Source organism: Myxocyprinus asiaticus, chromosome 11, assembly GCF_019703515.2.
Source record: "Myxocyprinus asiaticus isolate MX2 ecotype Aquarium Trade chromosome 11, UBuf_Myxa_2, whole genome shotgun sequence".
Classification (NCBI taxonomy): domain Eukaryota; kingdom Metazoa; phylum Chordata; class Actinopteri; order Cypriniformes; family Catostomidae; genus Myxocyprinus; species Myxocyprinus asiaticus.
This window is the reverse complement of record NC_059354.1, coordinates 50,165,382-50,185,031: the sequence shown is the minus strand read 5'-3', so window position 1 is coordinate 50,185,031 and position 19,650 is coordinate 50,165,382. Positions and strand designations below refer to the sequence as shown.

The following is a 19,650-nucleotide window of genomic DNA, read 5'->3' as shown; positions in this document are numbered from 1 at the left end:
TTGGATCTGATATCAGGTACATTCTGAGATGTTGAGATCTGAATGATGATGTTGTTTTCCCACTAAAGAGGCCTCTGAGAATTGGTTAGGGTAAGCCAAACCATAATGCTACGATTATATTTATATCCACGGTATAAAGCTTCTCGAGATGTGGTTTGAAGACCGCTTGCATTTGGAGTTAATTTCCCATGCAATACATTTGTCTATTTGTGGGGTTTACTAAATCAATTGCCACTATTGCTATTACTCAGACTTATGGTTAGTGATTTAAACAAACCCCTAACCATATTAAATTCAGCATGTAACTTGTCACGCTACATCTACAGACATAAACGATACGTCAGATCATGTGGTTTGTTGAGAAAAGGTGTGCTTTTACTTTTCTTAACAATCACGCTTACAATCTTTGCTGGGTGGATTTAAATAGGGTGAAAAGAATCCCATTGACTTCTTCAGACTGAACTAAATGTATCAGTTGAATCCATTGTTTACAGATTCAACAATGTTGTACGAGCCACAAAAGAGGTGTGACATTTTCCCACACTATTTGCCTTCAAATTAAAGAGGCAAGATTTAAAGCTTTGTCATGGAACCGTGACTTACATGTGTTGTTCTTCAGTGAACATAGGAAAAAGGTTACATCATATGTTGAAGGGTGTGTCCTGTCTGCATGATTAATACAGTGATGTTGAAATCAACATCTTAAACCCAGAATGTGGGCTTCCTGTTTCTTTGTGATGTTAAACATTTGTATGCATGTCTTACTTTTCAGTCTGTAGGAAAATAAACTTTATTTAGTTTATTTCCTCTTTCATTTGAAATATCAACCTCAGAAGATAGCACAATTGCTGCTTTGTCACAATACAAACGTTTCAGTAGTCGGTAATGATAACAGTAAAATTTCACGATTCTTGACATCAATTTCAGTATAGTAAAAATGGGTAATGTGCTGTTGAACACACTCAGTGTAGACTAAATAGCCTATTTAAAAAGATTTATATCAAATGAAAACATTTGCATGTTTCCTCCAAGTGTTTCTCAACTAAGTAAACATTGCTTCAAGTTAAAAAAAAATTGTATCAAGTAGGGCCCTATTTTTCCATAGATCTCATGTTTTTCATTTAATTATTTTCTGAATTTCATGTTTTGCAGCTTCATAGGGGGCAACCAATAATCCTCTCAGCAGTCCGAACTGTCTTTTGAAGTCTTCTGATGTCTGATTTCATAGCTGAACCAAACCAGACAGTTATTGAAGTGCAGAGGACAGACTCAATGACTGCTGAGTAAAACTGTATCAGCAGCGCCTGTGGCAGGTTGAACTTCCTCAACTGGTGAAGGAAGTACAACCTCTGCTGGGCCTTTTTCACAGTGAAGTCAATTTGGGTCTCCCACTTCAGGTCCTGTGAGATGGTAGTGCCCAGGAACCTGAATGACTCCACTGCTGCCACAGTGCTGTTTAGAATGGTGAGGGGTGTCAGTGTTGGGGTGTTCCTCCTAAAGTCCACAATAATTTCCACTGTTTTGAGCGTGTTCAGCTCAAGGTTGTTTTGAATGCACCAGACAGCCAGCTGTTCAATCTCCCTTCTGTATGCAGACTCATCATCATCTCGGATGAGGCCGATGACAGTGGTGTCATCTGCAAACTTCAGAAGCTTGACAGAGGGGTCCTTGGCGAGTAGTGGGGAGAGCACACATCCCTGGGGGGCACCAGTGCTGATTGTACAGGTGCTGGAAGTGAATTTCCCCTGTCTTACAAGCTGCTGCCTGTCTGTCAGAAAGCTGGTAATCCACTGACAGATAGGCATGGGAACAGAGAGTTGGTGTAATTTATTCTGGAGTATAGCTGGGATGATGGTGTTGAAAGCTGAACTGAAGTCCACAAAAAGGATCCTTGCATATGTCCCTGGTCTGTCCAGATGTTGCAGGATATGATGCAATCCCATGTTGACTGCATCATCCACAGACCTGTTTGCTCGATAAGCAAATTGAAGGGGATCTAGAAAGGGTCCAGTGATGTTCTTCAGGTGGGCCAACACCAGTCTCTCAAATGATTTCATGACCACAGACGTCAGGGCGACAGGTCTGTAGTCATTAAGTCCTGTGATTTTTGGTTTCTTTGGGACAGGAATAATAATTGAGCATTTGAAGCAGCATGGGATTTCACACTGCTCCAGTGATCTATTGAAGATCTGTGTGAAGATGGAGGCCAGCTGGTTAGCACAGGATCGAAGACACGCTGGTGAGACGCCATCTGGGCCTGAAGATTTCCTCGTCTTTTGTTTTCGAAAGACGCAGCTCACATCATCTTCACAGATCTTAAGTGCAGGTTGAGTAGCAGGAGGGGGGAGGAGTGGGGTTGCAGGAGGTGTTGGTGTTTGTGTGAAGTGAAGGTCAGAGTGGGTGTGGGGTGTGAGATTGGGCCTTTCAAATCTGCAGAGATCACATTCAGGTCATCAGCCAGTTGTTGGTAAACCACAGGATTGGGGGTAGGATTCCTGTCATTTGTAAGTTGTTTCATGCCACTCCACACTGATGCAGGGTCGATAGCTGAAAACTTGTTTTTCAGCTTCTCGGAGTATCTTCTTTTAGCCACTCTGATTTCCTTGTTCAGTGTGTTCCTGGCCTGATTGTACAAGACTTTATCCCCACCCCTGTAAGCATCCTCTTTGGCCTGACGAAGCTGCCTGAGCTCTGCTGTAAACCATGGTTTGTCGTTGTTGAACTTTAAATGTCCTAGTAGGAATGCACATATCCTCACAGAAACTGATATATGATGTAACAGTATCTGTGAGCTCGTCCAGGTCTGTGGCTGCAGCCTCAAAAACACTCCAATCTGTGCAATCGAAGCAGGCTTGTAGTTTCCGCTCTGCTTCATTGGTCCATCTCTTTACAGTCCTTAATACAGGCTTAGCAGATTTTAATTTCTGTCTGTAGGTTGGAAGAAGATGAACCAGACTGTGATCAGAGAGTCCCAAAGCTGCTCTAGGAACAGAGCGATATGCATCCTTTATTGTTGTGTAGCAATGATCCAGTATGTTCCTGTCTCTGGTTGGGCATGTAATGTGCTGTTTGTATTTGGGCAGTTCACGTGTGAGGTTTGCTTTGTTAAAATCCCCAAAAATAATAATAACTGAGTCCGGGTATTTTTGTTCTGTGTCTGTGATTTGATCAGCCAGCTGTTGCACTGCCGCATTCAAACACACGTTTGGCGCGATATTCACACTCACCAGAATAAACGAGGAAAACTCCCACGGCGAATAGAAAGGCTTACAGTTAATAAAGAGCGCTTCCAAATTAGGACAGCACATCTTCTTTAACGTTGTTACATCTGTACACCAACTTTCATTGATATAAAAGCATGTTCCACCACCTCTCGTTTTCCCCGTTAACTCTGCGATGCGATCCGCTCTGAACAGCTGGAAGCCCGGCAGATGTAACGCGCTGTCCGGAATGGCTTCACTCAGCCAGGTTTCTGTGAAGCACAAGGCAGCAGAGTTTGAAAAGTCCTTGTTTGTGCAGGTGAGGAGATGTAGTTCGTCCGTTTTGTTAGGGAGAGAGCGGAGATTCGCAAGATGAATGCTCGGCAGTGCTGTTGGAAAGCCCCGCCGACGGAGTTTGACCAGCGTGCCTGCTCGTCTCCCTCGCCTGCGTCTCCTGAACAACAAAGCCGCGCCTCCAACAAAAATGTCTAGCAAAACGTCTGAATATTCAAAAACCGGGAAAAGATTGTCTGGTGGTATAAGCTGTCGAATGTTCAGCAGTTCGTCTCTGGTAAAACTGACTGGAAAAAGATTACTAAACACAGGACAAACAAACAAAAACAACAAAACAATAGGAGCGTGCCACACTGAGGTGGCCATCCGCGGCGCCATCATGATGTATATCTCAATGGCTATTTGGATGAAATGATGGTTCCTCTGATAAAATTAAATAAAAAATAAAAACGCTTTTGAGCCATTTTAGAGCAAATACATAATTATCGAGATATATATTGAAATAGGCTGAAAAATATCGAGATATAATTTAAGACATATCGTCCAGCCCTAATTTAATTAGATAAATATTTTTTCTGTAGGTGCTGCTTGTGATAAAGTGAATGAGCACTCCGTTCTGTCATCTTCTACAGCACGCAAAATGTGTGATGCTCATAATGTGATGTTTTAGCATATGAGTGACTTCACAGATTCACTGTAAAGCTTTCAGCACATGCAGACAGTATATTTATTAATTACATCACAATCTTTTGCGGTTTGATAGTCACACTAGGACCTATTACGACTTTAATTTGACAAATTGTGCATTCTATTTTTCCCCAGATTTGTGTCAAATTTGTGTGTGAGCATTTGAAAGCAGTTGTACGTCTCTCAGAAAGCGTGCAGAGATATTATACAGATCTCATAAGTGATTTTTCTTTATAGGAAGCACAGGTATCGTTCGATATCGATATTTATCACGATATTCATTTCATACCATAAATGGGGAAGGAAATGCATTCCACATGTTTAGATCTCAAGAATGAATTAACTTGTTTGTTTCCAAATAATCTCCACGGTCGCCTTTGGCTTGCTCACTTGGGGGTCTACAAATAAAAAGGAATTGACTTGACTCCACAGGGTAACCTACCTTTTAATGTAAAGCTCAACAAGTTAAGTTTGACCCTCGTCATAGTCATTCATTTTTGAATGTACGACAAATTCTTCCTGGTTTTGGCCCGACACGTAGGGCCATAAGTAACTGCTGTAGCCTAAAAGTAATTGCGTCCACAGAAAGACTTTCTTGCCTATGCCAAAAAATCTGCAGACATGACAGCACTATGATCATGAAAACATGTTTCACTAAATTGTAAATAACTAAACAGCAATTAGCTCACCCAGAAATTTAAATTCTATTATCATCCTCTCATGTTTTCCAAATACAACTTTCTTTCTTAATCGGAGCATGAAAGGAGAGTAGTTTGGAACAACATGAGAGTGAGTAAAAATATATATATTGAATTAAGTATTCTTCTTACCCCTAAACTTTTCTAAATTTAGTTTGATTTATGCTGAAAACAAGAAAGATAATTAATTTAATTCAAAGCAAATTCTCATCCTTTTTTATGAGAAGCAATAAATATATTTTCTAATATTTCTTGGCTTATTTTTAGATATGTTAGAAAGCCAAACATGGCAATTACGCACTGGAATACCACACTGAGGTTTTCGGAATATATGTAATGCACAAGTAACTGGATAGGAGAGTTTATGGTTCATTAATCAGTAAATTCGGAATATGTTACATTGTTACATGTTACATATGTTAATCTGTTACATTGCTGTTTGCATGATATTAAGACTGTAAGCCTCTTTGGAACTGGACTCATATGACAGTTTCCACACCGATGGCTGATTAAAGGAAGCATAATCTGGCCCAGACAGATTTATAGGTTGGTTAGTCAAAGGTCAAGAGGTCAGGAAGTTTTCTCCCCAACCGCTCATTAATGATAGAGCTAAACAAAAAGAAGAAGAAGAAAAACAAAGACATTCAGCCATAAAAGGTTTGTTTTGCTCTCTGAATGTGTTTTGCTTTTTACTAAAATAACACAATGAATAATAATATTTAATAATTTTCATAGTGACACTTTACAATAATAATAATAATAATAATAATACATTTGATTTGAATAGCACCTTTCATACCTAAAATGCATCTTAAAGTGCATCACAGGTGTTTTTCAGACAAAGTAAAACAAATCAAGACAGTACAAAAACAGATCAAAAATCCAATAATAAAATAAAGTGAGAATAAAAGAATAAAATGAATGAAAAGATTAGGGGGGAAATAAATCAAATGTAAAATTGAATAAAATGACCAAAAGACATTAAATATATTAATCAAAAGCTTAAACCTTAAAAAGAAATGTCTTCAAATGCTTTTTAAAATGTGAATCTTGGTGCTTGTCTAATTTCAGTAGGTAAAACATTCCAGATTTTTGGGGCATAATGGCTAAAAGCAGCTTCACCTGATCTCTTGAAGTTTACATTACAGTATGTCAAAGATTCTGCATTGGAAGACCTCAAACTACGACTTGGAACATATTTCGATAAACAGTCAGTATGACGTTGCTAGGTCATTAAGTGCTTTAACCTCCTGAGACCCGAGCGTGACTGCTGTGTGCATTTTTCATTTCCCTTTTTGATTTGTAACAAGTAGCACCTAATAAACATGCAAAAAACAGCAACATTTTTTTCCTAAACATTGATGTCCTCATATGTGGACAGCGGGACTAAGTTGTGAAATTGTAAATAACACTAAGCTATAGAAAGTCAGATTTTTTTCATCAAATAGTTTATTAGGTGCCACGATTGTTGGTTAGTCATGTTTTTGAGATGTTATAGACATTACAGCTGATTTTCTATAAAGCTGAATAAATAATTCTGATTTAAAGTAAAGTCCAGCATCATCCAATCACAGCCAACCATGTTAAAATAAAATGATACATTATAAATTCTGAATCTATGTAGTGATTATCATTGTCACATGTCTGTCAAACATGTTGAGTGATCCAAACATCATCTGCAGCCTGAAACTGAACTTTTGATCAGATTTTAGGAGTGAATGCACTTAACTGCATAGAGAGCTATAGGATGCTCCCTTGCTCCCTATTTAGTGAATGACTTAACCTCCAGTGTGCTGTCTGTCTGCACTGGTCTCAGAACAGTTAGAAATGCACCTTATTTTCATCCTAACTCCATATAAAGCCTCTGAAAGCAACATTTTTCAGCTTTTGCATGAATACATGTATTCTCAATGTGATAATGAAGTGAAATGACCCACAGATGTGTTGATGTTGAAAGTTATTTAGAATAACTAGCATGTTTTTTTAACGTTTGAGGGAATAATGTCCCAAAATCCACATATGTGGACTTCGTGTTTATCAGTGCGCTGACACGTGAAAAATTAATGTATTTTTTAAAGCGGCATATCAGATGAAACTAGAGACGCTACTCTTTACAACTAAACAGGTTTCAATTAAAAAACTTAAAGATGTTTCTTACCAGAGGCACTTTTGTTGGCGCTGCTCCTGTTGAAGCACTTTGCGGAAATCAACGTCAAGCTGTTGTGTCATGTGATGCAGTGCGACAGAAGTTTAACTCTTAAATGACAGTGTAGAGTGTTGTGAACAGTATTCAGTCAGTTTAAATTAATTTAAATGATGCGTTGCATGTAGCGAAGCCAAAATACAATGTCCACACATGTGAACACAGGTCGCACGAGGTTAGAAAACATTAAAAGAACTTTTGAATCAATCCTGTACTTAACAGGTAACCAGTGCAAATGATCTAAAACAGGTAAAACAGGTGATTCTACATTTAGACTTATTTTAAGTTCATGTACTTTCTTTTTTTTGGTGGGGGGGGGGGGGGGGGGATTTTCTCCCCTTTTATCCCCAATTTGGAATGCCCAATTCCCAATGCGCTCTAAGTCCTCGTGGTGGTGTAGTGACTCACTTCAATCCGGGTGGTGGAGGATGAATCTCAGTTGCCTCCACATCTGAGACCGTCAATCCGTGCATCTTATCACGTGGCTTGTTGAGCGCATTACCGCGGAGACGTTGTGCGTGTGGAGGCTTCACGCTATTCTCTGTGGCATCCACGCACAACTCACCACGTGCCCCATCGAGAGCGACAACCACATTATAGTGACCACGAGGAGGTTACCCCATGTGACTCTACCCTCCCTAGCAACTGGGCCAACTGGTTGCTATGGAAGCCTGACTGGAGTCACTCAGCACACCCTGGATTCGAATTCGCGACTCCAGGTGTGGTAGTCAGAGTCTTTACTCACTGAGCAACACAGGTCCCGTATATAGTTTTTTTTTTTTTTATTAACAATCATGTGAGGATTTGGCGAATCTAAATTTTTCACCATTGACAATATTCATCCATATATTTATTCTCACTTCAATGCATATTTTGTTATTTTGATTAGATAATCAAGTGTTCTAAATTGAAGCGAGGGCACGCGAAGAAAAATGTTCGGAAATGCGTGCGTCAGCACAAACATCGTGTCTCCAACTATTAATAATAAACCTTATTCCTCATTAAACCTCATCTGGTGAAATATCTTGGTGAAAAACCCTTCATCTGGTAAATATATAAGCTATAAAGAGCTTAATTTGGTAAATATGTAAATTTAGAGCATTATAACAGAGCCAAGTCTCGGTCATTTCAAAATAAGAGTCCCTTGTGTATTTTGGGCTTGTTGAAAAATCTCACATGGACCAAATCTTCTTTTTTCTTCTGGTTATTATTGGGATTTTGGCTGAACAATAAACCGCATCTGGGATTTGATTAATTTTGCACTCTTGTAGCATCTACGTCTGTGTCCGTCACAGCAAGGAAAGACAAAAACATTTTTTTACGTTCTTTAAATTGATTTCAAAAATTTATCAGCTGATTAATTAATCGGCACATTATTTATGGATATCCGCAAAATCCACTATCAGCGGACCTCCCTATTTTATCTCGCTTTTAAAGAATTAACCACAGTCTTGCCAGCTATACATACTGTATATTTTTTATTACACTAGTTGTTGTTGCACTCATTTGTTGATTCTCTCTTTGGTTTCGAAAGTCTGCATAAGTGTCATGTGTTCCTTCTGAGACTGCTGCTGAAACTGGCTTCAGTGATCATTCCAAGAAATCCTTACAAGGAGAAGAGTCATGAAAACGTCAGTGCCAGCCAGAGTCAAGCACAATGCTCACTGCTGCCAGAATGCCTTGATGGGATGCCAAAACTTGTTACAGCATGTTCACAAACATCTCTGACATTTATAAGAAAATATAAAGATTAAATATTTATCTGATCTCACTTTTCTTTCTTTATTTTTTAATACTACAAATAGTGGTTAATTTTGGTTAGGTTGGATAAAGTTATTGCGAGGGAACACAAAACTATTTCAGAGAATATATTCTCTCCCTGTCCTCTAAGGGGCTCTGTAGGAATTAAATACACATATTAGTGACATTGATTTCCTTGTTTCCATTGAATTGCACAAGATCGCTGGATAACACAATCATCAGGTTTTGTTCATGCCTGCTCCAGTGCATGATGTCATTAAAGCAAAAAAGGTGATATAGGAAATACCAATTGTCTTTTTTCTCTCTTTCACAGGGAGATTTGACCTGGAAGAGTTCATCTGGACATCTGCAGGCAGTTCACATACAGAGTCTGTCTGAGCTGGAGAGAGTCCGACTGCAGGAAGTTGCTCTTGTCAAACTGCTAAAAGACTTTGATTTAGGATGCCAGATCACCATCCCTAAAGGTACACACACACACACACACACGCACGCACGCACACGCACACACACACACACACGCACACACACATTGGTTTAGCTATCATTATGAGGACTCTCCATAGACATAATGATATTTATAATGTACAAACTATAGATTCTATCCCCTAACCCTAACCCTACCCCTAAACACACACTCACACACTCACACACTCACACACTCACTCACTCACACACTCACACACACACACACACTCACACACATACACACATACACACACACACACACACACACACACACACACACACACGTGTGAGGACTCTCCATAGACATAATGATTTTTATACTGTACAAACTATAGATTCCATCCCCTAACCCTAATCCTACCCCTAAACCTAACCCTCACACACACACACACACACACACACACGTTGGTTTAGCTATCATTATGAGGACTCTCCATAGACATAATGATATTTATAATGTACAAACTATAGATTCTATCCCCTAACCCTAACCCTACCCCTAAACACACACTCACACACTCACACACTCACACACTCACTCACTCACACACTCACACACACACACACACTCACACACATACACACATACACACATACACACACACACACACACACACACACACACGTGTGAGGACTCTCCATAGACATAATGATTTTTATACTGTACAAACTATAGATTCTATCCCCTAACCCTACCCCTAAACACACACACATACACACACACACACACACACACACGTGTGAGGACTCTCCATAGACATAATGATTTTTATACTGTACAAACTATAGATTCTATCCCCTAACCCTACCCCTAAACACACACACATACACACACACACACACACACGTGTGAGGACTCTCCATAGACATAATGATTTTTATACTGTATAAACTATAGATTCTATCCCCTAACCCTAACCCTACCCCTAACCCTAACCCTCACAAAAAACTTTCTGCATTTTTACATTTTCAATAAAACATCGTTTAGTATGTTTTTTAAGTGATTTGAATTATGGGGACACTAGAAATGTCCTCATAAACCACATTTATAGCAAATACCCTTGTAATTACCAGTTTATAACCTAAAAAAAAAGTCCTCGTAAACAACTTAAACCTGCCCACACACACACACAACACACACACATACACACACACACACACACACACACACACACACACACACACACACTCACACACACACTCACACACTCACACTCACACACACTCACACACACACTCACACACTCACACACACACACACATGTTTGTTCAGCTATCATTATGAGGACTCTCCATAGACATAATGATTTTTATACTGTACAAACTATAGATTCTATCCCCTAACCCTAACCCTACCCCTAAACCTAACCCTCACAAAAAACATTCTAGCAAATGTACATTCTCAATAAACCATCATTTAGTATGCTTATAAGTGACTCTTGAATTATAGTGACACTAGAAATGTCCTCATAAACCACAATTATAACATAGTACCCTCGTAATTACCAGCTTATAACCTGCCCACACACACACTCACTCACACACTCACTCACACACACACACACACACACACACACACACACACACACACACACACACACAGAAGGAATGCATGTACCACTGTCTCATCTTACAAAGAAAACATTCCATCAGTGTTTTAACTGATCCCAGTGACATTCCAACTCTGTGTTTCTTCAACTTTGGGCACTTTCATGTCCCGGGTTGATTTTTGTTAGGACAGATTTGATTTTGTCTTCTTTTCTTTCTATTATATGAACATCTCAGGCCTTCATCGTTTATTTTTGGGACTTTTCAAACGCCGTTTATGATGTGACTGTTTTAATCTTTGTCCAAGACCCAGACTTTCAATATTAAACTATGAAAATCCATTATAAAAATACAAATTATTACATGTTTAAAACTATAATCATCTAAACAAAGAGTGAAATAAACAGAAACCTTTTCGATATTTATTGTGTGAAAATTATTTATATCTAATGTTGCAAAATTACGACTGTCCCACAGTTGTGGTGTCATTTCCAGCACACCAAACAGTTTAGCCCCTAATACAGTTTTGTCAAAAGTTAGTGTACTTGTTAACCAAGAGGACAAAAGTGTCAGTGAAGAGCATGCTTCAGATGAAATATGAGACAAAACTAAGAAAAATCAAGAGAAATAGCACTTTTTTTTTAATTGGCCGCCATTTCCAATCAAGCTGTGATTTGTCCAAATTAAGTGTGAAAATATGATTTAATTGTGTGTATTAGGATGCATCAAATATTAGCTATGAAATTATCTTTTGCCAGATTAAATCCTCAGTCATATTATTTGAAAAACATTCATGTGATGCATGAACATACACTGTTGGACATTGTTAGTAGACAAATTAAATCAACTAGTGAGAGTGTAAAGTTGTCCTAAGTTGAAGAAACACCCATTATTTTCTTTCTTCTGTGAATCAAAAGATGTTTAGCAGAATGTCTGAGCTGCTCTTTTTCACACAATGTAAGTGGATGGTGATTAAAACTGTTAAACTCCAAAAAGAACAAATGAATCATGATTGAATTACTATGCACTGATATGTGTTGTTATATTAGTGCTTTTTTATCAACACAAATCTTCCTTGTGATCATTTAGTAGAAAATGGTGTTGAAAACATGCATTGATTATTTTTAACAAGAATTGTACTGTATTTTATTTAGGGCTGTCGATTTAAAATGATTAATTATATTTAAAAAAAATTACGTATTAAAAAATTAACTCAAGTAATCATGCCCCTTGACCTGTACATAAATTCCGTAATAAAAGTACATATTTTCCTACCATCCGAGCAATTCGAGCTTGAAGTATGCATTTGTCCGAGTGGCATCAGCAGGGGGCAGTCAGCGCGCCTCGACAAACCTCAAAAGCAGCGCAGCCACAGAACGAGAATCGCTCACACAAGACGCGTTCTTAAAAAGCTCGACGAAGCACAACAGAATGAAGTGATTACAAGTTATACAATTTCTAATTATTTGAATTATTATATGTTTTCAAAATTATCTTAATTTGGGGGCCTTTCTCAGCAAATATTTATATGTACTATTAATTGCGATTAATTAGATTATTTAGCATGCCATGTAATTAACTCGATAAATAATTCTAATAGATTGACTGCCCTAATTTGCATACATCATTATTTGCTGAAAAAGGCCTACAAATAAAGATAATTCATATAGCCTAAATAATGCATAATAATAAAAAAAATATATAAATATAAAATGTAGGGCCTATAATAAATATATAATACTGATTGAAATTCAGTTGGAAATAAATTACAGTATTGTGGCAGTTGTCGGGGTGGGGGGGTACGACAACTTCAGCATATCACTTCAGCATATTGCGGCACCGTTTCACGGGCTCCTTCAGCTTATCGTGGACCCCTTACAGATATTGCGGCCCACTTTGGTATATCACGGCACTGTTTCACGGGCTCCTTCAGCTTATCGCGGACCCCTTAACAGATATCGCGGCCCACTTTGGCATATCGTAGCACATTTTTGCGGGCTCCTTCAACTTATCGAGGACCCCTTACAGATATCACGGCCCACTTTGGCATATCGTGGCACATTTTTGCGGGCTCCTTCAACTTATCGAGGACCCCTTACAGATATCGCGGCCCACTTTGGCATATCGTGGCACCGTTTCGCGGGCTCCTTCGGCTTATCGCGGACCCCTTACAGATATCACGGCCCACTTTGGTATATCGCGGCTCTGTTTTGTGGGCTCCTTCAGCTTATCGTGGACCCCTTACAGATATTGCGGCCCACTTTGGCATATCGCAGCACGGTTTCGCGGGCTCCTTCAGCTTATCGTGGACCCCTTACAGATCTCGCGGCCCACTTTGGCATATCGCGGCATTGTTTCGCGGGCTCCTTCAGCTTATCGTGGACCCCTTACAGATATCGCGGCCCACTTTGGCATACCGCGGCACCGTTTTGTGGGCTCCTTCACCTTATCGCGGACCCCTTACAGATATCGCAGCCCACTTTGGCATATCGCAGCACCGTTTCGCGGGCTCCTTCAGCTTATCGTGGACACCTTACAGATATCGCGGCCCACTTTGGCATATCGCGGCACATTTTTGCGGGCTCCTTCAACTTATCAAGGACCCCTTACAGATATCGCGGCCCACTTTGGCATATCGTGGCACCGTTTCGTGGGCTCCTTCAGCTTATCGCGGACACCTTACAGATATCGCGGCCCACTTTGGCATATCGCGGCACATTTTTGCGGGCTCCTTCAACTTATCAAGGACCCCTTACAGATATCGCGGCCCACTTTGGCATATCGTGGCACCGTTTCGTGGGCTCCTTCAGCTTATCGTGGACCCCTTACAGATATCGCAGCCCACTTTGGCATATCGCAGCACCGTTTCACGGGCTCCTTCAGCTTATCGTGGACACCTTACAGACATCGCGGCCCACTTTGGCATATCGTGGCACCGTTTCGTGGGCTCCTTCAGCTTATCGCGGACCCCTTACAGATATCACGGCCCACTTTGGCATATCGCGGCATCATTTCACGGGCTCCTTCAGCTTATCGCGGACCCCTTACAGATATTGCAGCCCACTTTGGCATACCGCGGCACCGTTTCGTACCTGACCCACCGGGAAAATTCCTGGTTCTCCCAATGGCCATTCCGCCTCTGGTGGCAGATAAATAAAGCATTGATTAAACAATACAAAAGGTGGCTTAAAAACTCAATATACAATATTGTTTGTTTTATTCTCATATCACTGAACTTGCCTACAGTTGACAGCAATCTGTTAGTCAATGTGTCCATTTCTCACAGTATGCGCTCTTGCGTCCCGTCTGTGCTATTTTTAATTGTCGCACTATGTACTTATGCGTGCCTCAGACAGACACGTTTGGAGCATCACCCTGGTATTCAGCATCATAAACGGCACATTTTTAGGACACTTTGTCAAGTTAAAAGTAACGGAAACTTTAAAAATCATGTCTCAAGATTCCTGATTTCTGTTGTGCTTCCACCTCAGTGAGCGGTTCTCATTCTGCGTTTGTGAGGTTTGTTGAGGCACGCTGCCACCTATTGGCGCGGCCTGTAAAAACACATGTACTTCAAACTTGAATTGCTCAAATGGAAGGAAAATTCAGACTTTTATTATGGAATTTACGTACGCGTCAGTGGGCACGCTTAAGTGCGTTATTTATTTATTTTTGTGTTAATTCGACAGCCCTAATATAAAGATTTTTTTATTTAAATTGTAAAAAAAAATGTTAGCTTATGTTGCCCCGGCCTAGTTGTCCTAAGTGTTCGATTGTCTTGAGAGTTTTGTTGTTGTTTTCTGTTCATAATGTTTTGTATTCTCAATCTCTTTTCTAGATTGCCAGAAGCATAAAAAGTATCTCAGGAGAAAGCTGGATTCTTTATCAAAAGAAAAGGACAAAGGTATTGATTTTTGAAGATGTATATCTCAACTCAGCAACACTAGATGTTTCCATTTAAGGAACAGTGCAAAAACAATTCAAAAATAAAGTAGCGTTTACATCCCATGTGTTTAAGAGAACAAATTCTTCACTTTTGGGTAAATAGAAGTTGAAGCCACTCTGGCTCTAACATGTTCAATGCCACTAATATACTTATGTTTGATTAGTAACCTACAAATAGTGCATAATCTGTTTATGCCATTACTTTTCTTTTTACATTTTTTTTTATAAACATTTCTGTTTATATTTAGGTTTTAATGAAAAACAGAAATCCCAGATTTCCAGTGTGTTCTCAGAATTTGGTGCCCACTGTTCATATGTAGAGTGCTTTCACCCTGAACACACCATTCCAGCAGCTGATCCGCCTGAGCACGTCTCACTCGCTGCGCAGTAATGTGTGCAGGAATGCAGACGCTCCCGCTGCGCTCCGACTGCCTCAAGAAATAACAAAAACAATCCAAGACATTCCGCAGTTCCTCCATTTACAGTCAAAGCGCAGATCCTCACAGGGATTCATTTTCACTTTCACATGAAGGAGAAAATCAAACATATACGTGCATCCTTTAATGGTTTATTTTCTGTGATATTCCTTGTGGAAAGAAAAAATAAGGAGAAATTGGTTAATATTAGGTATTTGCTTTGAATTGGCTTGAAAGGATGTTTTAATATGTCCTTATTTTGCATATAATGTGTATTATTAGCGGACTTTCAAAAGAGCCCGGGGTCACATACAGTTGAAATCAGAAGTTTACATACACTTAGGTTGAAGTCATTAAAACTCATTTTATATTAGCAAACTATAGTTTTGGCAAGACATCTACTTTGTGCATGACATGAGTAATTTTTCCAACAATTGTTTACAGACAGATTGTTTCATTTTTAATTGACTATATCACAATTCCAGTGGGTCAGACGTTTACATACACTAAGTTAACTGTGCCTTTAAGCAGCTTGGAAAATTCCAGAAAATGATGTCAAGCCTTTAGACAATTAGCCAGTTAGCTTCTGATAGGAGGTGTACTGAATTGGAGGTGTACCTGTGGATGTATTTTAAGACCTACCTTCAAACTCAGTGCCTCTTTGCTTGACATCATGGGAAAATTAAAAGAAATCAGCCAAGACCTCAGAAAAAAAAATTGTGGACCTCCACAAGTCTGATTCATCCTTGGGAGCAATTTCCAAATGCCTGAAGGTACCACGTTCATCTGTACGAACAATAGTACGCAAGTATAAACACCATGGGACCACGCAGACATCATACCGCTCAGGAAGGAGACGCATTCTGTCTCTTAGAGATGAATGTAGTTTGGTGCGTAAAATGCAAATCAATCCCAGAACAACAGCAAAGGACCTTGTGAAGATGCTGGAGGAAACAGGTAGACAAGTATCTATATCCACAGTAAAACGAGTCCTATATTGACATAACCTGAAAGGCTGCTCAGCAAGGAAGAAGCCACTGCTCCAAAACCGCCATAAAAAATCCAGACTACAGTTTGCAAGTGCACATGGGGACAAAGATCTTACTTTTTGGAGAAATGTCCTCTGGTCTGATGAAACAAAAATTGAACTGTTTAGGCATAATGACCATCGATATGTTTGGAGGAAAAGGGTGAGGCTTTCAAGCTGAAGAACACCATCCCAACCGTGAAGCATGGGGGTGGCAGCATCATGTTGTGGGGGTGCTTTGCTGCAAGAGGGACTGGTGCACTTCACAAAATAGATGGCATCATGAGGAAGGAAAATTATGTGGATTGAAGCAACATCTCAAGACATCAGCCAGGAAGTTAAAGCTCAGTCGCAAATGGGTCTTACAAATGGACAGTGACCCCAAGCATACCTCCAAAGTTGTGGCAAAATGGCTTAAGGACAACAAAGTCAAGGTATTGGAGTGGCCATCACAAAGCCCTGACCTCAATCTGATAGAAAATTTGTGTGTGCGAGCAAGGAGGCCAACAAACCTGACTCAGTTACACCAGTTCTGTCTGGAGGAATGGGCCAAAATTCCAGCAACTTATTGTGAGAAGCTTGTGGAAAGATACCCAAAACATTTGACCCAAGTTAAACAATTTAAAGGCGATGCTACCAAATACTAACAAAGTGTATGTAAACTTCTGACCCACTGAGAATGTGATGAAAGAAATAAAAGCTGAAATAAATCATTCTCTCTACTATTATTCTGACATTTCACATTCCTAAAATAAAGTAGTGATCCTAACTGACATAAGACAGGGAATGTTTTCTACGATTAAATATCGGGAATTGTGAAAAACTGAGTTTAAATGTATTTGGCTAAGGTGTATGTAAACTGAATTCAACTGTATGTCTGTAGTACAAAGAGTTCATGGACTGCAGCTATTTTAAGTGTCATGTTTGCACACCCTCTTTTTGAGCACAAAGATAGCATCAGCTCCACGTCCAGTGGCGATTACCAAAATAGCTTTAGTGCGACCAACATGCTAGATTGTGCAGGAGCCGGAAACATGGATAAAAAGCTAGTCTCTTATTGTCCATTCAGTTTATTTGCAGACGGATGACAGGGAGACATTTTTTCTGAGTTTTGTGTTCTCTTGCAATTATTTTAGGTTCCCTCACAACAAATTAGCCATGGTTTTACTATAGCAATATAGTTGTAGTCATAACTGTAGAAACCATGATTTTACTATAATGCTATAAAACCATGGTGTTTGTAGTAAAAAAGATAGTAACCAAAAAATATTATATTTTTATCCTATTTTTAAATTTTCCTGTATTAATATGTATTAGTATGGTTTTACTACGAATATCATTGTTAAAGTATGGTTACTGTAGTAAAACCATGAATAAATACATTTTGTGATTACTATGGTTTTACTTTGAGTTACTGCTGTAAAACTATGGTTAATTTATCGTGAGGGAACACATAACTATTTAATTATAAAAAAAATCCCTCCTTGGGATTCCACTATTTATTTTAATAATCTTGCTTGGAATGGTAACTGTGTCTTGGTATGAATAGGCCTTAAAGGGATAGTTCACCCAAAAAGGACAATTTTCTCAACATTTACTCACCCTCATGCCATCCCAGATGTGTATGACTTTCTTTCATCTGCAGAACACAAATGAAGATTTTTAGAAGAGTATATCAGCTCTCTAGGTCCATACAGTATAAGTGAATGGATGGCAAAATTTTGAAGCTCCAAAAAGAACATAAAGGCATCATAAAAGTAATCCATACGAATCCAGTGTTTTAATCCATGTCTTCAGAAGTGATATGATAGATGTGGGTGAGAAAAGATAAATATTTAAGTCCTCTCTTAGTCCTGTAGGGGGCGATATGCATGAAAAATGTGAATCACCAAAAACACAAGAAGAAGAAAGTGAAAGTTAAATTGGAGATTGACTGAGCAGGGAGGAGAATTTATAGTAAAGAGGGCTTAAATATTGATCTTATGGGTTACTTTTATGTTGACTAATTGGAATTTTAGAGCTTCAAAATTTTGGCAATATTATTAATAATATAAATAATGCTATTTATAGGAAAAAATAAAGTCATACACATCTAGGATTGCATGAGGGTGAGTAAATGATGACAGAATTTTCAGTTTTGGGTGAGCTATTCCTTTGAACTTGGTAAAGCTGGTAAATTTTGCAGGTACACTTGCAAGGGATACCAGACAGAGATCCATGTTGTCCAAACTCAAAAAGAACGTTTTAGACGCTTTGAAGCTCAAGTAATAAACAGATGTTAATGTAAAAATTATTTACAGTAAGTGCTTTAAGAAATCTCTCTCTCTCTTGCTCAGAGTGTGATCCTCAGGCGTTTGGCGTGCCGCTCTCGCAGGTGATTTTTAATGACCGGCGTCATAAGCAGCTCCAGGACGAACGGGAGCAGGATGTGCAGCAGGACCTTGTAGACCAGGCGTCCTCGCTCCTGCACCTGACCGGCCGGAGAGCCAATCACAAGGAGCTTTCTAGCAGTAACTCCTCCCTCAGCTCCACCGTTGAGACACCCAATGCGACCAGCTCCCCCGGCACGCCAGAGACGGCCCTGCGCTCGCAGAGACGGGTAGAGTAGCGCTTTATATCAAATTTTTCCCATTCATTAAAGAGTTCTATGCCATGGGGGGCCTGGGTAGCTCAGCAAGTAAAGACGCTGACTACCACACCTGGGGTCGCAAGTTCGAATCCAGGGCGTGCTGAGTGACTCCAGCCAGGCTTCCTAAGCAACCAATTGGCCTGGTTGCTAGGGTGGGAAGAGTCACGTTGGGTTAACCTCCTCATGGTCGCTATAATGTGGTTCTTGCTCTCGGTGGGGTGCGTGTTGAGTTGTGCGTGGATGCCACGGAGAATAGTGTGAGCCTCCACACGCACTAGGTCTCTGCGGTAACGCGCTCAACAAGCCATGTGATAAGATGCGTGGATGCGGAGGCAACTGAGAGTCGTCCTTCGCCACCCAGATTGAGGCGAGTCACTACGCCACCATGAGGACTTAGAGTGCATTGGGAATTGGGTATTCCAAATTGGGGAGAAAAGGGGAGAAAAAAAAGAGTTCTTGTGAATCCAAATCGAATCAATACCCACTTTAGTTTACAGTTGCTGAGCAATGTTAACAAGAGCACTACCCCTGCCAACTAGTCCCATCAATTTATCATTATGTAGGGCGGCGTGTCTGTGGACTGCATCACTGATCTGGATGACGCTCACTCTCGTCTGCTGGAGGCGCTTCAGCTGTCGCTGCCTGCGCAGTCACACGGAGAGAAGAACACGAGAGACACAAAACTCAGCCTCAATCCCATCTACAGACAAGTGCCACGAGTGATTGACAGCTGCTGCCAACATCTGGAGAAATATGGTCAGTGTTGTCTCATTCTAA

General features: G+C 39.9%; 1 protein-coding gene across 7 annotated transcripts in view; it reads left to right on the top strand.

The window, feature by feature from the left end:
• Positions 1–19,650, top strand: part of LOC127448233 (rho GTPase-activating protein 6-like) — a 60,121-nt gene that overhangs the window by 17,472 nt on the left and 22,999 nt on the right. For all 7 annotated transcript variants that reach the window (XR_007898489.1, XR_007898491.1, XR_007898490.1 and 4 more), the window contains exons 2-5: positions 9,157–9,307; positions 14,695–14,760; positions 18,581–18,843; positions 19,437–19,629. Coding sequence is in view for 4 of the 7 variants with exons in the window: in XM_051710619.1 (XP_051566579.1) it covers positions 9,157–9,307; positions 14,695–14,760; positions 18,581–18,843; positions 19,437–19,629 (673 nt within the window). In the remaining 3 variants the exon portion in view is untranslated. The remainder of the gene's footprint in view (positions 1–9,156; positions 9,308–14,694; positions 14,761–18,580; positions 18,844–19,436; positions 19,630–19,650) is intronic.